Genomic DNA, 20,899 nt, shown 5'->3' with positions numbered 1-20,899 from the left:
AGGCGCAGGGCTTGCCCGAGCGTCGTTGACTTGAGCGGAAAATAATGCACGCGCCCTGAAACATGCATTGTAAAAAGCGAACACCCGCACTGGCAATTTTTTTGCGAAGCGCCAGCAACGGCATATCCATTCATCCCATCTGCCCAATGTCTGGAAACATTTGCGTCCTTGCGCCAGTGTAACTCGATCCCCCTGTACCCGCTCCGATTTGCATGGATACCGGTAGTCTGTGCCAGGCAGGGATACGTAATGAACTGGGACCTCTTCCCCCCTCAAACCCCCTTTTAAGCTGTGGAAGCCGCCAAACAGCTCAGGCCGTCGGGTTCCTGAACGGCCAGTATGCGCCGGCTGGGTTCTGGGTTCCTGGTCCGGGAGCCCATAAAACAGAGTTTACGCCTCGAAATTGCGCGACCAGTAGCATGGTCGAGGTGACGGATCTGCTCATCCACCAGCGGCCAGTGCTGGACTGGTCATGTAACAGTACAGACAGTATGGCGAGGGCGGGACAAGTTGGTCCGGCCAGACGCCCTGGCCCCAGCGCTACGTGCATCTCTGATTCTCTAGGGGCCGCGCGGTTGAAGATTCAAGCAAGGCTAGCCTTCTGAAACCACGGGGCACACAATTAGGAATTTGTGCGACAATTCTGCAAAAAATCAAGTCCCCGAGACGGTTGAACGATGGAGAATGGCCTTCACTTTATGATTTTGTGTTGGAAGAGGGCTGTGCCGCTATAACCGTGAAAGGTCCAGTGCGTGACTGGCCTTATTGAATGGTGGTTTTGACCTGTCATATGGTAAGTTGGCAAGCCCCTCGGTGGCTCTTCTGGCACAGGAGCTTGCGCCCACTCAGGAGCACAAGAAGCCGTTTGGCGACAGGACGCAATCTTAATTGCCCTGGACCAACCCACTTGGAGAGATTCGAGGTGGGTTGTGGCCTGCTGCAACTGGTGGATATATCAGCAAGAAGAGAGAGGAGAAAAAAAAGAAAGTTTACCAAGCATCGGGTTATGACAGGCGACGACTGACTCCGGAGTAGCTAGCACATACATTAGTGCTGCCGCGAGTAAGATGCCATGCAGATGCAACGGTCGCCCGTCTGTGCCCTCCTGGTTGAACGTTTGCGAACCCGAAAGGCATTTTTCTTTTGGCGTTGATTGCTTCCACCATCTTGCACGCGCGAGTCGTGTGTACGGATACATGCAAGACGTCGCTGTAGTCCGTACCGGTGACGGATTTGTCCGGGTCATAAAATGAGCATGATCCTCGTCGCTGATCTTGCGCCCCGTACAGTCGGGTAGCGTTATCTGGATACTGGTATCCGTAGTACCTATTCCTCCCCCTCTCCTCTAATCAGACGTGCCGATTGGTGGCGGCGCATGGCCTCCAGCTCCAGCCCAGCGTGTCCACGTTGAGCCACATTCCCCATTTTCCACAGCAGCCCCCTCCGTGCGCTCTCTTTTCATCCTCTGGTTTCTTTTCTTTCCTTTTTCTTTCTTTAAATAGAGACTTCTGTTTCTCTTGCTGCGCTGGGACAGTAATGCATTTTGGACTGCCGGGAGGGTAACTTCATCCGTTCACCGTACACGGCCGACCCGCCTTTCATGCAGGGTGTCTAGGACAAGAGGGCCACGCTCCACTACCACGACTGGGCAGATTTCAATCTCGGCTGGCTTCCTTTCACTCAAGAGTCGGTCGCCCGCACATCTTGGCCGCTCGACCTGTCGCCGCTTCCCTGCCTCCTCCCAGAACTCGCAGAAGTTTGTGTGTACCTATTAATCCTGAGCCGTAACGAGCGGCCACTGCTACAGACGAGACCCGACAATGTGCAGCGACAGCGCGGCAGGCCATCAGAACTTGTCCTCGTCGCTGTTCGCCTAAATGGATGACCCCGAGAACTGGCCGTGGCTTGTCGCCCGGCTCGACCTCAACCAGGTATGTGCACGCCCGCCATCCAACTTCCTCCACCCGTTGGTAAACCGAGTGCATTTGCGCTGGCTATTTAATGAGCAGTCGGCAAGCGTCTTCGGCTATTTGCAGCGACCTGAGGAGTATAGTTGCTGACATGACGCGCGCTTGCAGAACAGTGACCCTCGCATCAACTCTACCCGCAACGACTCAAACGGCCAGGGCACCCTCAGCGCGACGGCGAACAACAAAAGCCCCTCGCTGCCCAAGCTCGGCGGTACATTCATCCCTATTGGCATCATTCTCGGAGTAACCTCGATCTTGTTCCTATTCCTGCGCCCTCGACTGAAGCGCGTGTATGCACCGAGAACCATTCGCGCTATCCGAAGACCACTGTATGTGCCCTCGCTGGACGTCTCTGCCGAGTGAAGTGTTGAGCTAACGTTTGACAGGGAGCCGAGTCCAGAGCTACCCAATGGCATCTTCAACTGGGTGGTACCGTTTTTTAAAATTCCTGATACATATATTTTAAACAATGCCACCATCGACGGCTTCTTCTTCATCCGCTATCTCAAAGTACTACGGAATATTTGCTTTGTCGGATGTTTGCTCGCTTACCCGATTTTATTTCCGATCAATGCGACTGGCGGCAATGGCAATATCCAGCTTGCCATGCTAACGATTGGCAATGTCAAGGACCCCAACAAGCTGTATGCGCATCTATTCGTCGCCTGGGCGTTCTTCGGGTTTGTTCTGTTTACCATCGTCCGAGAATGCATCTACTACGTCAACCTCCGTCAAGCGTATCTGTCGTCGCCTCACTACGCCCAGCGCATCTCATCGAGAACCATGCTCGTTACGGGCTTGCCTGATAAATACCAGGACGAAGCGCGGCTGCGAAAGCTTTATGGGGACTCGGCCAAAAGAATATACCTTCCTCGAAGCAGCAAAGTTCTTGCTAAACTTGTAAAGGAGCGGGAACAGACAGCCAAGCGACTAGAGGATGCCGAGGTGAAGCTGATTAAAATGACGAACCATGCACGCAACCGGTACTTGAAGAAGCACCCGGACCACCCGATGAACCAGCCGCCACCAGAACGCATCGAAGAACAGCAAGTGATGGACATTGAATCGGCGAGCTCCGAGAGAGAGCTTGCCGCGCCATCTCCAAAACTTACCAGATTCTCGAGCGAAAAGCTAGAGGTTGATCTCCCAGGACCAGCACTGCTCTCCAGCGACTCAATTGAAAACTTGCAGCACCGACACTCCGACGAGACCAAGGTCGACGACACTGAGAAAAAAGAAGACCATGTAGCAACTGAGGAGGAGCTCGACTACGTGCATCCTTATGGCTTGCACGATACGCTGCCCGATCTGCGCGGCTCAGTGGCGTCTCTCTGGATTCCGACCAAGAAACGGCCCCATCACCGCCCTATTGGCAACTTTCTGCGCCGCGTCGACACCATTCGCTGGACCCGAAACCGACTTCGTGAACTCAATCTACTCATCTTCAAGACGCGCCGAGTCGTGCGAAGAGGCGAAGCAGGTGCGGTATCTTCCGCCTTCATCGAATTTGATTCACAGGAAAGCGCACAAGCTGCACAGCAAGTTCTTGCCCACCACCGCCCGCTGCAAATGTCTGTTAGGCTGCTTGGCATTCGACCCGACGAGGTTATCTGGAATTCTTTGCGTATGAAGTGGTGGGAGCTCATCATGCGACGCACGGGTATTATGGCGCTTGTGCTCGCCGCGATTGTGTTCTGGTCGATTCCGGCGGCATTTGTTGGGTTGGTGTCCAACGTCGACTCGTTGGTTCGGCTCGTGCCATTCCTCAAATGGATTAAACTGCTTCCGAAACTCATTACCGGCTTCATCCAGGGCTTTTTGCCTGCCTTGGCTCTCTCGTTGCTGATGGCAGCTGTGCCTTTTATGCTTCGGGTTTGCGGACGCGCGTCTGGCCTCCCATCGATGCACCAAGTCGAGCTCTTTACACAAAACGCCTATTTCGCCTTTCAAGTCGTTCAAGTCTTTTTGATCACGACGCTGACGTCTGCTGCTTCAGGCGCCATTACAGAAATCGTCAAGAATCCTCTTGGAGCGAAGGATCTTTTAGCAAAAAGCCTACCGTCAGCCTCTGATTTCTATCTGTCCTATATCCTGATCCAGTGCGTCCTCAGCGGTTGCAAAGATGTTCTACAGATTTGGCCGTTTCTCCGTCACGTCGTGCTGGCCAAGATCACAGACAACCCGCGCAGCAGATACAAGGCCTGGAGAGAACTAACGACCCCGGGTTGGGGTGGCATTTTCCCCGTGTACTCTAATATGGGTGTGATTGCCCTCAGCTACTCATGCATCTCGCCCCTGGTGCTAATATTCGCCGCATTCGGACTGTGGTTTATCCAGATTGTCTGGAAGTACAAGCTCATTTACATCATGGATTCTACTCATGACAGCAAGGGCCTTTTCTACCCACAAGCCCTGCTGCATCTCATCGTCGGACTGTACTTGGCCGAAATCTGCATGATTGGATTGTTTGCCCTCAACAGCTCCTTCCCGCCGGTCGTTTTGATGCTCATATTCTTGCTATTTACAATGCTTGTTCACATGTCCATCAGCGATGCTATTGCGCCTCTTTTAGTCAGTCTGCCTCAGACCATGAAGATTGAAGAAGACATTCAGATTGAAGAGAAGCAAAAAGCCGATGCTGCTGTCGCGGCGGCCGAAGAAGCATCAGAAGCTCCTACCGGTGCCGCAAACAGCTACTACGATGAGACACAAACATTCGGCGAAGCAACGATCGAAAGTGAGGAAGAGGAGGAGGAGGAGGAGGAGGGAGGGGAAGAACATGTGGTGACAGGTACAAGAGCAATGGAGGGGGCAAGCAGTGTTCGCTCGACAGCAATGGAGTGGTTCAAAGGGAGCACAAAGAAAAAGATTAGGGATGAGTTTGAGTCGCCGTTCTTCAAGCATTGGCTGGGCAAGATTGGCATCAACATTGGCCCGGAGAATGCTGATAAACCAAGCTTCTTTCAACGCTTCCTGCACCCCGAAGAGTACGAGGATTTTATCGCTCTACGGAAACTGATTCCCGCCGACAGCCTGCCCAACATGGTGTATGCGGAAAACCACAAGTACTGCAACTACACGCCGCCAGACATGTGGATGCCCAAACCGTCACTGTGGATTCCGCGAGATGACGCTCGTGTTAGTCGACAAGAGGTTGCACATACACGCACATACACGCACATCTCGGACCGTGGGGCGGAGCTGGACAAGGATGGACGTGTTATTGTTTATTTCGAACAGGCGCCTTGCGATGAAGCAAGACTTCTGATGTAACATACGGATAGCCACTTGCAGCGTTTTTCTTTCTGTATTTAGCGATTTGCGTTCTTTATCCAATTTTAGTTATAATCACGACATCATTTCCGGCTACATCGTATAATATGCTTGCCAGCATGTAGCTCATCTGACCTGACCGTCTTGCACAAACTCCACCGACACCATTCGTATGCATCGTATTCTTTTTTCACACCAATCTGTCGACGCAATACGCCTCGTGCTATTTGGTCGCTTACTGCATAACGAGGACGTTACGGAACCGGGGCTTGCCTGCGACAAGGCTGTCAACAGCCTTCTGGACATCGGCAAAGGGGTATTTTTCAACCATGCACTTGACACCGTGATTGCTAGCGAAGCGGATGGCCTCCTCAGAGTCGAGGGCGTGACCGCTGGGCCACCCCTGGACGCTGGCACCCTTGAGGACCAGAGAAACGGTGTCGAACTCGACAGGGCCGACTGGTGCGAGACTCAGCAACTTGCCTTCGGGGGCAAGAGCGGCGACGAGAGGACCAACAATCTTTGGATTGGGAGCTGTCTGGACAATAATGGAGGCGCCGCCGAGCTTCTTGAGCTCTTCTGCAGCATCCTTGTTCTTGGAGTTGATGTAGTGGTGAGCACCAAGTTGTTTGGCAAAATCTGCCTTGTCGTCACCAGAGGATAGGACAGCAACCTCGTAGCCCATCTTGGAAGCGTACTGGACAGCCAAGTGGCCGAGACCACCGAGGCCCTGGACGGCGACCAAAGCCCCCTGCTCGACGCGCATCTTGCGGATGCCGTTGAACACGGTAACGCCGGCGCAGAGGAGGGGGGCGACCTCGGCGGGGTCCATTTCCTTAGGGACGCGGGCGGTAGCCTCGGCGCGGAGCAGGACGTATTCGGCGAAGCCGCCGTCTTTGGAGTAGCCGTTGACGAGCTCATTGTCGCACATCTGAAACTGGGCACGCTGGCAGGCGCGACATATGCCGTCGTGGCCACCGTGCCAGGGTCCGCCGACGCGCTCGCCGACCTTCAGGTTCTTGACGCCGTCGCCGACCTGGATGACGTCACCGACAATCTCGTGGCCGGGGACGCGAGGGAAGACGTCGCCCATCTCGCCGCTGGCAATGGCGACATCACTAAAGCACACTCCACATGCCAGCACCTTGACGAGCACTTCGCCTGCCGCGGGCGCTTTGAGGGGTCTCTCGACAATTTTGAATGGCGCGTTGGCCTTTTCGATGACAACAGCCTTGTAGGTGGAAGGGAGAGAAGCCATGGTTGGGGATGGTGTGCTGGACTGGCCTTGTATGGTTGAATCGAGATCGGTCGAGTTTGCGGATGGAAGGGAGAAGCTTGAGGTGGCAGATGGCTAGGAGCGAAGCATCAAGGTAATCGGAAGCGACGAGGTTTATATAGAAAAGCTAGCCAGTAAATTGATAATCAGCGGCCAAAATGAATCATTAACAGTAGTGGCACTGAGTGTGTCGGCTGGTAGCACCAGTAGCGGGGGAGACCGTCTCGCCAATGACATCAACATGTCGTGTTGAGATTGAGACTGGGAGATAACCCCGTGCCAGTTGCTCCGCTCGGGCCGAAAGGCCTAAGAACGCGAAAAAGAAAAGTGTGTTGACTCGATGAGTAGGTGGGTAACGCAGTTGCGCAGCTTGCTTTCGGAGATGCACAAGCATGCGGATTGCCAAAGCCGATGGTGATCTTTTAGTGCGGGGCAGATAAACCCGAAACGGCGTCACTGGAGCTGGCAGAGATGGAGAGACGGACATAGAAACTATAGCATGTGCAGCTGCTAATATCAAGAAAGTTAGCCACTTAGGTAGGCGTGCTAATAAAGCATCGAGTTGAGATTGTCTGACTAAGTAATTGGCGCCAAAAAAAATTACTCCTCGTTTGCAGGGAGTGGTTTACCAAGACCCAGCCTCTCCAAAGTGCTAGTGTACTCCTTCGGTTCGGTTGTATTAGCATCGACAATAAGAGTCTTGGGTGATTTGTCAACGAGCAATCGGATTAGATCTGGGCGCATATAGTGTCCCCCCTGTTGAATACATGTTAGTCTATATCTGCCATTTTTTCAAGTGGTATGGCGTACGAAATCAGCAAGACGCTTTGTAAGCAGGTTTTCGTCAAGGTCGACATCAGCCACAACGAGGCCCTCAAAGGTCTTGGGTGGGTCTTCCACAGCACGGAATCCGTCAGGTCGATAGATCCGAGTGAAGCCGTTGCCGATGACTTCAAATTCAGCATCGACAGCCTTTTCGTCGTCCTGCAGACGTTTCGGGAGGTTGAGTCGTGCGCCCTCGCGAGTGACGACTTGCGTCGGCGCCAATGTCCATGTGCCTGTCTCATAGGCGTAGGCGGGTGTCACGAACTCTGACTGCATCTCTGAGATGTTGGTATAAGGGTCGGGGTACTTGAGGGATGAGGCCGGGGGGTAGGCTGGCCATGCTGCAACATGAATCTCTTCATGCTGGGCGCAGCCGAGAGCCTTCAGGAATGGGTTCATCTGTCCAGGTCAGTCAGCTTTCTTGACCAAAAATGGTCGTCACCTACGTTTTCCCAGCAGTTCAGATGGCCCAGCCTGCCAATCTCCGTGTCAACCACGGTGTTCAGCGAATCGCCGGTGCCTTCCCCGAAGACAAGCTTCTCTACGTGTGTCGGCTTGATTTTGCGACGATGGTTGATGACGGCGCCCGTCGGGTCAATGATGATCTGCGTAGTATACAAAGTATGGCCGTCGAGCTCCGAGTAGCCCAGCGATACGAAAATCTGGGCAGCTTTCGCAGCGGCCCGGATACGCTGCATCTCCGTGGAATCAGGTCGCAAGCTGTTTTGATGATATTCCTTGAGAAGTGGCAGGGAGTCCTGATAGTTAACCCGCCACTGGAAGTAAGGATATCTGCGTATGTTAGTTCTGAGGACTCTAATGGAAATGACATGGTTACCCTGGAATCCCTAGCAAGTTTGTTAGATTTTTATTTTATTCTTTTCATCTGCTTCATGCTCACATAGCTCAGGGAAGGCAATGAGCTTGCAGTCCTTCTCCCCAGCCTCCTCGATTAGACCAACAGTCTTCTGAACGGACTTTTCGAGGTTAAACCAGCCAGGTTCAGCCTGGACGGCGGCCGCCTTGTACTGTCGAGTCACTGCAGACATTGTAGCTGCTGATTGAGACTGAAATTGAGATTGGGATATGGAACCGAGAAGAGGTTGTGAGCTGAATGTGTGGAGAGCTGTGATGAACGTTCAGACTGCGATCTTTATATACTGCAGACGAGCCATGGGTGGTACAGCCATACTTAGCCGGACGAGGTGCGACTCAGCAACAAATCACATCGTCAGTTGCACACGCTGTCGGAGCATCTCGGCATCACGGAAAGTCGGGAAACCGAGTTCCAATCACTACTGGAAGCTGGCGGCATCCGACGAGCAAGTTAACAATAATGCTCGGTGTCTACTAGATACCAGCGTTTGGCCCACACGGAACTCGGCGGCAAGATGTGTGAAATCATGCCACGAAGGTATACTGTTGAGGAACAGCGTATCAGGGCCCTTCTTCCTCATTGTGGATACTATCGATGGACTGATCGACCCACCGCAGTTCCCGTGCAGCCGTGGTCAGGTGGTTGGAACAAACTTCCACTTGCCAAGATGTGTCCCTGAGCTTTCAGGAAACCCGAGTAAAGGATGTGAAGTGAAAACCCTGACCACGGAATCGCTCCCAGAGACAAGACGGAATTTGGAAAGGGGCCCATTTCCGCACAGATATGCTTGTCAGTTGCCGTGTAGCCGTTGCGCAATTGCCGCCAAACTGGAGCATGCAGCTGCGAGCAGCATGGCACCGCTACCTGTATGCTCCTGGTAATAACCACTATTTATAGCTATATTTGTTGCTTTATTTAAGTCTTGTGACTATGAACTAGGTCTGCATTACCTAAAAAGTCCTTACACAGATTTTAAGAACTGGTTGATAGCCTTCATTGACCACCCGTATGGGTATCTGAGCGCAGAATCTAGCACAGGCTGGACATGAGCCTCATCAGGCGCAATTGTCAAGACTAGGTCCTTGCCGGCCGCGAGCGCAACCTTGTCATCAGAGTCTAGAACCACCATGTCTGCATGTAGAAGCTCTGCTGCGAATTTCACGCATGAGTCAAATAGCGTCTCTCCTGCACCTGACGTTACTAGGGTCCTCTTCGCCACGGAGCGCGTTGGTGCGCCTGAGGCTGCCATAGCTAATGCGGGAGGGAAAGCGGTCTTCCACACATCAGTTGCGTCGTCGGCCTCGATGGGTGACGCCCAAACTTCTGTGAGCGACGGCTCGAATAACTGAATAAATATCTCCACTTGCTGGGCGGAAAGATAGTCACTTTCGTGATTCGCTGTGAATGAGGCATCAGTGGATTTCATTGCTACCCAGGGCGAGAATAGCGCTACGGCGCGGAGCTGTTTTCCCTTCTCGCCGCTCAACTCCGGCAATGGCGGTGCATAGGGCGATGGCCGCACCGCGTGCGCAAGCAAGCTCACAATAAGATGTCCTCCTGCGCTGTCGCCCGCGAGAATCAAATTTCCGGGGTGCAGGCCGCGTTCCGCATCGTCCGCAGCAACACCGTGACGAAATAGGTGTTTGACTGTTGCCACCATCTGTATCAATTGCGCGGGATAGCAGTGATCCGAGCTTAGCGCGTACTCGACAAAAATGATACGGCTTGCGCCGCATGAAGCAGCACACTGCAATGCGAATGGCATATGGCCTGGTGCTTGCAACGGATTGAGATAGCCTCCTCCGTGGGCGTAGAGAAGCGCCGGTCCGTTGGCGGGAGCACTCGCAGGAGTGACAATATGCAGTGTCGGGCACGGAACCTGTCTGGTGACCTCATGAGCGGAATTGTACTCTGGCAATGACACGGTGACGGCAGCATATTCAAGTCCACGGCTGCAGCAGTAGTCCTTGACGGCAGCGCCTGTGAGTCGCTGTCTGGAATGCGAAGATGTGTGTCGTGGGTTCAGCGTGCGGCGAAAGGCCTGAAGGAGCGAGATGGAAAGCTTCTGGCGCCAGTGCAGAGAAGAAGAGTCGGCCATGCGTGATCCGAAACCAAAGAAGGCACGGACGACTATTATCAATTTGGTATCGTTAGTAAAGACTTGTTGACGCGCCGGCAACGAGTGAAACCGGCGATGTGGCCGCTGCTCATACTAGTCAGAGGGACGAGCCACGATAGTGAAATCTTGTCAAAGAGACTCATTGGCCCAGGTACGAGCTCTTTATTAGGCGACAACATATTTAGCGAGTGCTTCGACAAAGATGCAAGGAGTGTTGAATCAAGCTGGTTGGTGTTTGCAGAAGGAGCGCAAGGTCAGTCAACCTAGCGCTCCGCTAAGTAGTGCCTAGGCTGACGGGCTAGTGAGGCGAGTCGACGTAGCAGTACTGTTTAAACATTGTTCTTCTCCAGCATTGTTGATCTTGGCCGCGATACTCACATGCTGCCATTATTTGAAAAGAAAAGAAAAAAGACAAGAGGAGATCGCTATAGTACTTTGTATAGTCTGGTTTAAATCAGATCCAATACTAAGGGGCCAGAAAACAATCTACTCACGGCATTTGCTGATCGAATGACCGTACAGTGAAACAACGAGAGGGATTAAACCGGCCCTAAAATATTCTGTGATTCTCGAACTGTAAATAATCGCCTGCTTGATTTTTAAAAATTCCCAATCTGCAAACTAAGATTAGCAGTCACGCGCGATTGCGAGATCCATCTCACGGGCAGCTCCTCAAGAAATATGATGGAGTATTATTCCTGTAATTAAGAGATAACTTGTCCTGGCTAAAGCTCATACGCTAACGAGGAGCTGGCCGCTGGGCCGGCGAACTGTGGTGCACCGGGAACATGGTCTCCAATAGGTCTTCGATGAGCTTTACAGGCGAGCCTTCTCGCTCTTAGCATTGCCACGATCATGGAGCCATTCCGCGATAAGTTTCGCACACTGGTCCACTCGTTCGAACGGCATCTGATGAGTTGTTTTCGGTAGCCAGGTAATTCGTGTGTCCTGCTTCATGGCGGCAACATCTGCCTCGAACATCTTTGGCGGGACCGCAAATGGTTTAGTTGGCATAATGGCGTTGAATGGCGTGGTGATATCTTTGAGTCTGTCGTAGCAGTGTGTTGGCGTCTCTTTGTCATAATACAGTGCCCACTCCAGCCGTGGCTGTGCTATGAGCCTGATGCTGCCATCGCCAGCATCTACAACGCCTTTTTCTGCGAAAATTGCCGATACACGCGTGTCCCATCCACACGTACGCTTGTTCGCCTTTAATGCAGTAGCAAGATCCTCGCGGCTAGAATGCTGTTCTTTTAGTTGCATACAAAATAGCTCTTTTGGTACTTTGGCGAAAGCTTCCACAATTTTGCCTCCGGGAATCATAGCTGGGTCCATCACCGACAAGCTGGAAAAGATGTCTGGTGCATGGGCCGCAAAAAGCATAGCAGCTTGCGCACCCAAGCTGTGAGCTACGGCGTGGAGATTCGGCCGAGTAGCTTGCCTCCCCTCGAACCCTGGAGCACGAAATGGCAGGCTGCCGGGTAGATCTTGATGCGGCTGCACGGGAAGGTATCCTGTGATGAACATAAGGAGATCGCGCGTTATGTCTTTTTCGTTGCCTATTTCCATCCCCCTCGTTAATGTAAATTTTGGCGAAATCGGCCAAGGTTCTCACTCACCGTACGCATACCCCACGGGGTTCGCAAGGGCAGTTTCGCCGCATAGAGGCATGTCGATGGACCATATCTCCTCCACTCGAACCTTCTTACTGCGTAGCTGTTGCAGAAGTACCTCAATCATTGGTTCAAAAATCTGCCGATAAAAGCACTATTAACCAATTTATACCTAACATAGATCCGTTCACCTTTTCCCACTCACCTCTTTCACAAGACCCATTCCGGGAAGCATCAGTAATGTTATGCCCAAGGGGCTTCCACTGACATTCAGCGGTTCCTTTCCTGTGGGAACATAACGTTTGACGATGATGATTGGGCGTGGTACAGAACTTGTCTCAGTGGCTGTGCTGCAGCCGTCCGAATCATACATGCGGTAAAGGCCATCTCCCGTTGCAGTTGCCTTGCCCGACTCGGGTTTGTACTTGGTATCGAACTCATCGTTGTCAGGAATATTCTCTGGGCTCTCACTAAAGCGACCTGATGGCCAAAAACTTGGTTCTGCTCGAGCCCCTGTGCCACAAAATGTGTGTGTTGTTGCAGTCCACGAGGGTGATGTTGTGGAAGCTTTCAACAGCGCAGGCTGGAGAACATTGCTTGCTTCCTGACTAGGGGCATAAATGGGACTCAAAATATGGCGACCATATCTTCTTTCAACTTGAAAAGACATGGCTGGGGCTTAGTTGATGTATGGTAGATACCGTTCCATGAGAAGTGGCAGAAAGATCAAGACAGATGGAGATATGGTTGCTGACACACATTACATTGGCGAGGACTGCTGATTTTATAATGAGTTTGCAAAGTGGACTCTATTTAAGCCTGCATATTTAGTGGAAAGTCTACTACGTCACTGGCTCCGACAATCACTCAACTTCCGTCGGATAGTCCCCGCCTTGATTCCAGGGAGCAAACACATGACGGCTAAGTTCAGCCCGAAACGGCTCATTCGTTCGAATATTTACGCTGTTGGCTACCTGGTATGCGATACAACACAGCACAATATAGCTATCACATTATCCTACTATTTTCGTGGCGGTTCTTCCACAGTGATAGCCGCTTCATAGTATTTTGACAGCTGTGACGGGCAACTTCTTGGTACACAAGCCTATACACCGACTAGTGGTAGCAGCGCACCAGCATTCGAATATTCGAATATAATGTATAGAAATGCGAAAGCTATATTTCAGGGCTGTTTTTCATGATGTGGTTCAGACTTCAGGCTTTTGACCACACCTTCGCTGTGTGTGTATGCCGAGCCGCTTGGTAGAAGATTGCAGCCCCAAATAAGACGGCTCCAGTGAACCACATCATTGTGTGGAAGCTCTTCAGCTGGAACATTGTTTCTCCAGTTGAAGAAGCGCTTGAGCTTTCGTGCAAAAGCGCACCCGCGATCGGATTGCCCGCAAGACTGCCAAATGACGATATCTGACAGAGAATGGCAATATATGGGCCCATCAATGTAAGCTTTGGAGCCGGAACAAGCGGAACTATAGCCGGACTTTGCAGAGACACACTTGCACCACTAAACCACCCATAGAAGACAACCCAAGCAAACATTCCTGCTACTGTCGAAACAGCTTGCCAAGCAAATGTAAGCACCGCGCTTATTGCGACGCAGAGAATCAGCGTATTACAGTGGCCAACCTTGTCTGAGATTGCACCCATAACGAATCGGCCAAAGAACGTCGACGCATTGAGTACAGCAGAGAGCTGAAATGCAGTTTGAGGTCGTGCACCAAGGCTTTGGCCGTATAGCGGAGCGTAGAAGTATGGCACGTATATGCCCAAAAAATGTAGAAAGAGGCCACCGGCCATAACCAGGATAGGTATACGTCGCAAAGCCGAGCCTATAGGAAAGGAACTGAGCTTGACGGCCGTATTTCGGGGTGTGTTGGTCCGTAAGCAGGCTATCGCCACCGTCATCGAGGCAAGCTGGAGACGTCGTTAGTAGTCAAGTATCACCGATAAACCTCGTCTGCCATGTACCTGTGTGAAGCCAATGGCACGCATCGTCCAAGCATAACTTATGTTATCTTTGTTAATCAGTTGGTCTACCATCACAGGCCAGATCACGCCTCCCACCGATGAGCCTCCGATAGCAAGCCCAACAGCAAGACCTCGCCTTTTACTAAACCACTGATTTGGTAGTCCGATGATGGGCATGAATGTCAGGCCGATTCCTAGGCTGGCAACCACGCCGTGTGAAAGCAGCACCTGGTAGTATCTTGTTGACAAACTAGCCATCATGACACCAAGAACGGTGAAGAAGGTGCCTAGAACCAGTGTCCAGTGAGGCCCGATATGTGCGTTCAAAAGTACGCTCGGAATAGCCATGCCAGTGATACTCCATAACTGCAGGGAACCGATCCAGCTGATATCGCTCGAGTTTCGCCCAGGCCACGTCTTCTCGTAGTATGATTGGAATATGCCATAGCTTGTGACAAATCCAAAAGAGGCAAAGAATGCCAAGAAACACCCGAGTACCGTGAGCCAAGCACTTGCGCCGCCGTCTGGAACTCGTGCCTCTGGCTTGCCGTCGCCCGTATCATTTCGCTCGTTAACGGCTCTCGACATGTTGGGTCCGTTTTAAATCAAGTATTGGGGTTAATGTGACCAATGCTCTGCCAGCTCTGTTCTTGCAATGCTAGCAAGCGTTTCTAGGTTGTCGAACAGTGCTCGTACTCGAAGTCGTTTGAGAGTGACAACTGCTCCGCGGTAATATTGTTTTTGCAGCATAGGGGCCGACGATAAGGGCGAGCAACCCGGAGCAGGCTGTCCAGAAATTTCAAGGCGTTTTAAGCACCAAATTTCCATTCAGATGTTTGCGCCACGGACGTCAACAACTACTTACACCCAGCTGAAATCACAGCCGTGCGTTGAAAGAATGAATATGTCCACCAACAGCATTTCCAGTTCGGCTTTGGTTTCCAAATCCGGTAAGCGTCTGGTGAGAAATGATGGATTCAAATGACGTTTTTGGCCCACAATCGATCGCGAGGTCGTTGACTTTAGTACGGAATCTTTACTGGGTACGATCAGCATCGCCCTAAATTCCTTGCCTATGGGTTTGACGCCTACCAACTGGCTAGTCACCCTTCGGTCGTAGATGCTGAAGTCTAATAACATATGTTTGTCTGCAATCCAAGTACCTACGGCATCAACGCTGCAATTAAAAATGACGTCAAATTCCGCTTACTGGCGGGTCGAAAGAGCACTGATTCAAGGAAGCTCCTGGAGATTTCTTCGTTCGTTATAACCAGCAGGCTCGGTGTGTATCAGTTCATCCTGTCGGTAGCCTGTGACATTACAGTCCCCAAATCTGCTTATAAGTAGTCACGATTCCAAATTTATCAAGAGGGCTTTACCATGTTCCCATTTTCCATAACACATAACCCAGGCCTTTTTTTTAAAGCACACTACCTCAGAAGCAGAATCATGCATAAAAAGCCACCTCATATGGCTAGGCTCGCGCCAGTAGCCGAACGAACATCGCCGCCGATGTTTTCCAAGGACGCGCGCATGCCGTACATTAGCGAGTGGTCGCAACACCGGATCATTCTCCTCTACAGTATTATGCCACTCGCTGTTATCCAGCTGCTTGTGGCAGTCGGCTTTTTCTCTACAGCGACACAATGGCTTCAGCACGTGGCTGTATTCTTTATCTACTATCTGAGCTACTTGGCGTCCATGAAACAGCAAGGACGAGCTTTTAAAGCCGTTGCAGCCCAGACCGGGTACCTTGACGGCGACGCCTCTGCACGCGACGGCCTGCCCCGTGGCTCGCGGTTCAAGGTGCTTGTTGTGATCGCCGTCGTCTTCGGCACGATGCGTGTAGCAATGCCGCTACTACTGACATCCAACATCCATGAGCCTCCCCTGCATCACATCACGCGGCAGGGCTGGTGGATTTCGCTTTACTTCACTGTCAGCATTTACTGCCTCGTTCTGGACTTCTGGTACTACCTCGTGCATCGAATTTTGAACGAACTTCGCCCCCTGTGGCGATTTCATCGAGCCCACCACACGACCAAGCACCCCAATATGCGTCTCGCCGCCTACGCTGATGTGGAGCAAGAGTTCTTCGACGCCGTTGGTGCACCGCTGCTAGCCTATGTCAGTATCCGCGCCGCTGGCATACCATTAGACCTGTATTCCTGGTGGATTTGCCTACAATACGTTTCGCATACGGAAATTATGGGCCATTCCGGCCTGAGAGCGTACTTGCGCGCCCCGTTAACGCTGGCATGGCTGCTTCGGATCATCAATGCCGAGCTCGTCGTGGAGGACCACGACCTACATCATCGACATGGATGGCGCCAAGCACACAACTATGGCAAGCAGTCACGTTTATGGGACCGCATATTCGGCACATGCAGTAGCCGCATCGAGACTGTTCCAGAGAATATAGATTGGAATTGGAAAATAGACTTACCTTTGTACTGAGCAGGGTGACTTAACAGTCTAGCTCAAAATTAGCTTCTTAGCCAATCAAGTTCTTCGTTCATATTCGACGTCACCGTTCAATCAAACGAGATGAATAAATGTCAGTTCATTAGTTCTCCCTTCTAGCATAATTTTTCAAGCTCACGCTGGATATACGACGGTAATTAAATCAGTGCGATGTAGCTTAACGTGCATGTTTATCGGGCTGGAAAATCTGCAATTGTTAGTGCCAGCGAGGATGGCTGTTAGCAGGGTGAAGCGTAGGGGCCAATTATAACACTGGGCTTAATTAGTTGAACGCTCCCATTGTGCCAAAGGCTGTGGTAATTGCCCGCGTCAGTTCGCTATATTCTACCAGTGAACTCATATTTGCTGATATTCTTGCGCGTATCTGCATGGTGCAAAAATTTGTAATAATTAATTAATGGTGAGAAAACGCTTTAGGATGAGACGACGCATACAGCTCATCTTCTCACCCCGACATCCCAGTTACTAGACCCATGGACGAATCGACGGGCCGTTTTTTTGGCTGGTCCATGGCATGTCGATAATCATGATTTGGACCTTCGGACATCGAGTTGCATCCTCCTCCCTGCGTGGCAAGCCAAGGAGCAGGGCTTGGCCTAGTGGCAGTGTTATTTACATAATAGATTAGCTCAGTTCAGGCAGCAGCATCGCCACATGCTCCTATTGGCAGCTTGCCTCGCTGTTAATTCCGTCGTGCATCTGATAGGAACGTGCGAAGTAATGTTTTCCGGCTATCCCACTTATCAGATCCGCTCAAATTCCGTGGCTTTTGTGAAAGCTCGCACGCTAGCATCATGTGAACTTGACATTGGGGTGCTGGACGCTAGACAGTCTGTGGCAGAAGCCGCTTTACGTCCGAGCCGAAGCCGACTACGCCAAATATAAAAGCACCTTACAAGGGCCTCCATGCGGCTGTCATCAATAAACTTACGTATCCATTTTGTCAAGTCAGCCATTCGGGATACTCGACCCTCTTGCTGTGCTCTTAGTCCACCTCGATCTTAACCATGTCCTCACCAATGCCCCTCTCTACCAAGATCGCTCACGTCACAGCGATTGAAGCCGGCGCGGAACATGCCTTTGTAAAGCCAGACCCCCATCTTGACTACGCCATTTCCAATACAGCCAAAAACGGCATGCCGTCCATCCAGGTGTCCGCTTTACAAGGCCAGCTCCTCGCCATCCAGGCCCGCTTCATCGGCGCCAAGACAGTTCTTGAAGTTGGTGCTCTCGGCGGCTACTCTACCATCTGTCTGGCTAAGACAGGCGCCAAAGTGACAAGCATCGAGATTGATGCGAAGCACAGCGATGTCGCTAGCGAGAACCTCCGCGCTGCGGGAATCGAACCGGACATTATCCTGGGTGACGCGCGGGATGTCCTCCCAAGACTCGTGGGCGAGGGCAGGGTATTTGACATGGTCTTTATCGATGCTGACTGGGGCCAGCACGCAGACTATTTTGACTGGGCTGTCAAGCTCACCCGCAAGAATGGCTGTATTTTTGTAGATAATGTTGTGCAGGAAATCATTAGCTGTCATGATGGCGGTGTGGGAGAGGGCACACTGGTCGCGAGGGTTGGCGCAGAGCAGAACGTGACAGCAACGCTTGTGCCAAAGATTACAGGAAGAGAAGGCGTGGTGGATGATGCATTCATCGATGGGTTCCTCATTGCCATTGTCATCTGATTTCCTGCTCGCCAGGTTCTCAATCATTTGCTGACATAGCTAAATTAAATAATTTCTATTATTGGCCTATACATCACCGCCAGGACGGAGGTAAAGTCGGCAGACAGTGGACCGTGGCAGCTGATTAACGGCGCTGTTACGGAGCATTTCATAACAAATCCCACATGTATTGACTCAAAGGCTACCATGCACGGCAGTGTAGGCACTGTTCAATGCGTCGCTGGACTACATTCTCTTTATATTTATGACGGAGGGCCTTCTTGGGGCGGGGGGGGGACAACAATTTCTGTGCCCGTGTTAGCCACGCCGAGTCTCCGTGCAGCTAAGCATGCAACTCTCGGAATTCCAAGACTAGCAGCCTCTTGCCCAGCCCTTTTTAATGACAAGATGTCATCAGAAAAGGGAAACATAGTGCTTTGTATACATTTCACGCTAGTCTTTTTTGGCAACGCTACAATTTATTGTTTCGGTCGGCACTTTGAGTATCGCGCAATCTGCTCAAGCGCACTTCCCAGCAAGGAGCTGTGCGCCTGCCTACTAACGTTAGAGCAAGATGCCCCCGCCGTAGTTATCGCCAGTGGGCAAACGCCGAGTGTGACGCAAACGCCCCAGTGGACGCCCTCCGGAGGAATTAAGGCCTTATTACTGGTAGTGGCCAAGTTTATTAAAGATGAACAAAGGCGAGGGGGCGCCACCCCCGCAAATTAAAGTCCTGTTACCTGGCTAATCTGCCAAGGGAACATGCCGCTAAGAAACGACGAAGATAAGCTTCTTCCAGCGGTTGCCTAATATGGCAGGTGCTCTCGTACAGCACCAACGTGATGCAAAATGCCAAGTAATGAAGAGAGACTTGCATGACTTGGCAAGTCCAGGCCTTCGTCTTGGCCCCCGGCACTCATTGTTATTTAAAGGCGCTGCAGTATATCACCATTCTACTGCAAACCTTTCTTTACATCTCAAGTTTCAGTCTTAGCCCTAGCCATGAAGTTTTTGAGAGCTGCGGCCTTGAGCACATTTTGCTTCGCAGGGTTGTTGCAGGCCACTGATCCAATTACGCCAGAGAGGGCTGTCAACGATATCAAAGTCCGAGAGTAAGTAAGCGGCACTGTGTGTCCCCCAACTCGCTTACCGCGATACTAATGCAAGGATAGGCTAGAAAACGTGCTTTGGAACTTGCAAAAGATTGGTCGCGACAATGGCGGCAATCGAGCCCACGGTCTTCCCGGGTTCAAGGCGTCGCGAGACTTTGTTCTAGAGCGCGTTGTCAAGCGTTTCGGTGCACGTTTAGACACGTACGTTCAAGAGTTCAACCATACGTTCAATCAGGTCCGACGAATCGACCTCACGGGTCCTGATGGCAAAAATGTAGACGTCTACGCTCTGCAGTATGTCTCGTCGACGCCTCTTCCGGGCGGTGTTACGGCATCGCTATTGGATACACCAATCGACGACACGCGTGGCTCCATGTGCTTCGCAGACCAGTGGGATGGCATTGATGCCACCGGCAAGATTGTTCTCCTGAAGCGCGGCACTTGTGCCATCGCGGATAAACTCAAGCTGGCGAAACAGCATGGCGCCCTAGCCGCTGTGCTCTATCACAATCTCCCCGGTACCCCGACAAGCGCCACCCTGAGTGCCAGCAATGTTGGTCTTTTGGTCCCAGTCGGACTTGTTGCTCGCGACGTTGGCGAGGGCTGGAGCACGAGGCTCGCCGCGGGTGAAGACCTTGAAGTGACACTTACAATTGACGCAATCTTCGAGCAGCGCCCAGGCTGGAACATCATTTCAGAAACCAAGCTGGGAGATCCAAACAGCGTGGTAATGCTCGGAGCGCACCTGGACAGCGTCCAGGCTGGTCCCGGCGTCAATGACGATGGCAGTGGCACCGCTGCCCTGCTTGAGATTGCGACGTCTTTCCAAAAGTACACCGGCTTCAAAAACAAGATTCGCTTTGCTTGGTGGGGTGCTGAAGAGTGAGTTAAATTGACGCAGCATGGTTGCCTCCCTCCCAGAACCCTTTGCTGACAGCCGAACACAGGCTTGGCTTGATTGGTTCTTTGTACTACACCGCGCACCTGTCCGACGCGGAGAAAGACAAAATCAAATTTTACTTCAACTACGACATGATAGCTAGCCCGAAGCCGAAATTTCTTGTCTACGCCGACAACGACGCCCACGAATATGGTGCAATCCCTCTCTACGAGTACCTCAAAGCTTCTGGGGCCAAACCTGAATATGCGTATGCTGTCCCCAAAGCCATGTTTGCATCCGACCGCTAATAATATTCTCTTGATAACCACAGGAAATTTGGTTCCTCGTCGGACTATGTGGGCTTTCTCAATGCTGGAATACCCAGCAGCGGCATCTTCACTGGCGCCGGCGCACCCTATGACGAGTGCTACCACCAGCTGTGTGACAACCTCAACAACATCAACTGGGATGCGTACGAAAAGAATGCCAAGGCTGCTGCTCACGTGGCCGCTAGTTTTGCTCTCAATATTGACGGCGTGCCTGCACGAAACACCACGAGCTCGAATCCCCGGTCTAACCGTGGCGTCCAGAGCAGTTTCCGAGATTGGGCAACTGGAATCGAGGTTGCCGAGACGCACGCGAGCTGTGGTGGCGAGCTCACTTCTGTCTAGAGTCATATGCCTAGAGTCGACGATCGCGATGCAATAAAACTAAGAAATGTCAATTTGAAGAAGCATCGGTAATTGATCATAATACACAGTAGAACAGCAAATTGTATGTCAACCACAGCCTTTTCCGAGCACAGCTGCTAGAAAGTTCT

General features: G+C 51.8%; 10 protein-coding genes across 10 annotated transcripts; 5 read left to right on the top strand and 5 right to left on the bottom strand.

Moving 5' to 3' along the window:
• Positions 1–1,877: 1,877 nt before the first annotated feature.
• Positions 1,878–3,226, top strand: LMH87_003091 (uncharacterized protein; the record flags this gene model as incomplete). The annotated part of the gene is made up of 4 exons (XM_056194654.1): positions 1,878–1,931; positions 2,079–2,299; positions 2,357–2,953; positions 3,220–3,226. 4 exons carry the CDS (start codon positions 1,878–1,880, stop codon positions 3,224–3,226), a joined length of 879 nt encoding a protein of 292 aa, XP_056051571.1.
• A 313-nt stretch (positions 3,227–3,539) lies between these two features.
• Positions 3,540–5,243, top strand: LMH87_003090 (uncharacterized protein; the record flags this gene model as incomplete). The annotated part of the gene is made up of 1 exon (XM_056194653.1): positions 3,540–5,243. The coding sequence occupies one exon, from the start codon at positions 3,540–3,542 to the stop codon at positions 5,241–5,243; it is 1,704 nt and encodes a 567-aa protein (XP_056051570.1).
• A 235-nt stretch (positions 5,244–5,478) lies between these two features.
• LMH87_003089 (uncharacterized protein) lies at positions 5,479–6,501 on the bottom strand (the record flags this gene model as incomplete). Its single annotated transcript, XM_056194652.1, has 1 exon — positions 5,479–6,501. The coding sequence occupies one exon, from the start codon at positions 6,499–6,501 to the stop codon at positions 5,479–5,481; it is 1,023 nt and encodes a 340-aa protein (XP_056051569.1).
• A 618-nt stretch (positions 6,502–7,119) lies between these two features.
• Positions 7,120–8,393, bottom strand: LMH87_003088 (uncharacterized protein; the record flags this gene model as incomplete). Its single annotated transcript, XM_056194651.1, has 5 exons — positions 7,120–7,275; positions 7,330–7,743; positions 7,791–8,136; positions 8,183–8,192; positions 8,246–8,393. 5 exons carry the CDS (start codon positions 8,391–8,393, stop codon positions 7,120–7,122), a joined length of 1,074 nt encoding a protein of 357 aa, XP_056051568.1.
• A 789-nt stretch (positions 8,394–9,182) lies between these two features.
• Positions 9,183–10,483, bottom strand: LMH87_003087 (uncharacterized protein; the record flags this gene model as incomplete). The annotated part of the gene is made up of 4 exons (XM_056194650.1): positions 9,183–9,619; positions 9,765–9,778; positions 9,928–10,351; positions 10,435–10,483. The coding sequence occupies 4 exons, from the start codon at positions 10,481–10,483 to the stop codon at positions 9,183–9,185; spliced, it is 924 nt and encodes a 307-aa protein (XP_056051567.1).
• Positions 10,484–11,156: 673 nt separating this feature from the next.
• On the bottom strand, positions 11,157–12,188 carry LMH87_003086 (uncharacterized protein; the record flags this gene model as incomplete). Its single annotated transcript, XM_056194649.1, has 4 exons — positions 11,157–11,491; positions 11,540–11,899; positions 11,960–12,092; positions 12,159–12,188. The coding sequence occupies 4 exons, from the start codon at positions 12,186–12,188 to the stop codon at positions 11,157–11,159; spliced, it is 858 nt and encodes a 285-aa protein (XP_056051566.1).
• A 980-nt stretch (positions 12,189–13,168) lies between these two features.
• Positions 13,169–14,527, bottom strand: LMH87_003085 (uncharacterized protein; the record flags this gene model as incomplete). The annotated part of the gene is made up of 2 exons (XM_056194648.1): positions 13,169–13,885; positions 13,940–14,527. 2 exons carry the CDS (start codon positions 14,525–14,527, stop codon positions 13,169–13,171), a joined length of 1,305 nt encoding a protein of 434 aa, XP_056051565.1.
• A 924-nt stretch (positions 14,528–15,451) lies between these two features.
• Positions 15,452–16,396, top strand: LMH87_003084 (uncharacterized protein; the record flags this gene model as incomplete). Its single annotated transcript, XM_056194647.1, has 1 exon — positions 15,452–16,396. The coding sequence occupies one exon, from the start codon at positions 15,452–15,454 to the stop codon at positions 16,394–16,396; it is 945 nt and encodes a 314-aa protein (XP_056051564.1).
• Positions 16,397–17,430: 1,034 nt separating this feature from the next.
• LMH87_003083 (uncharacterized protein) lies at positions 17,431–18,108 on the top strand (the record flags this gene model as incomplete). Its single annotated transcript, XM_056194646.1, has 1 exon — positions 17,431–18,108. One exon carries the CDS (start codon positions 17,431–17,433, stop codon positions 18,106–18,108), a length of 678 nt encoding a protein of 225 aa, XP_056051563.1.
• Positions 18,109–19,089: 981 nt separating this feature from the next.
• LMH87_003082 (uncharacterized protein) lies at positions 19,090–20,750 on the top strand (the record flags this gene model as incomplete). The annotated part of the gene is made up of 6 exons (XM_056194644.1): positions 19,090–19,199; positions 19,260–19,400; positions 19,478–19,493; positions 19,591–20,081; positions 20,147–20,347; positions 20,411–20,750. The coding sequence occupies 6 exons, from the start codon at positions 19,090–19,092 to the stop codon at positions 20,748–20,750; spliced, it is 1,299 nt and encodes a 432-aa protein (XP_056051562.1).
• Positions 20,751–20,899: the final 149 nt, after the last annotated feature.

The sequence above is a fragment of the Akanthomyces muscarius genome, chromosome 3 (genome assembly GCF_028009165.1).
Source record: "Akanthomyces muscarius strain Ve6 chromosome 3, whole genome shotgun sequence".
In the NCBI taxonomy this organism is placed as follows: domain Eukaryota; kingdom Fungi; phylum Ascomycota; class Sordariomycetes; order Hypocreales; family Cordycipitaceae; genus Akanthomyces; species Akanthomyces muscarius.
Note: the sequence above shows the minus strand (reverse complement) of the source record. Positions and strands in the feature narration are given on the sequence as shown.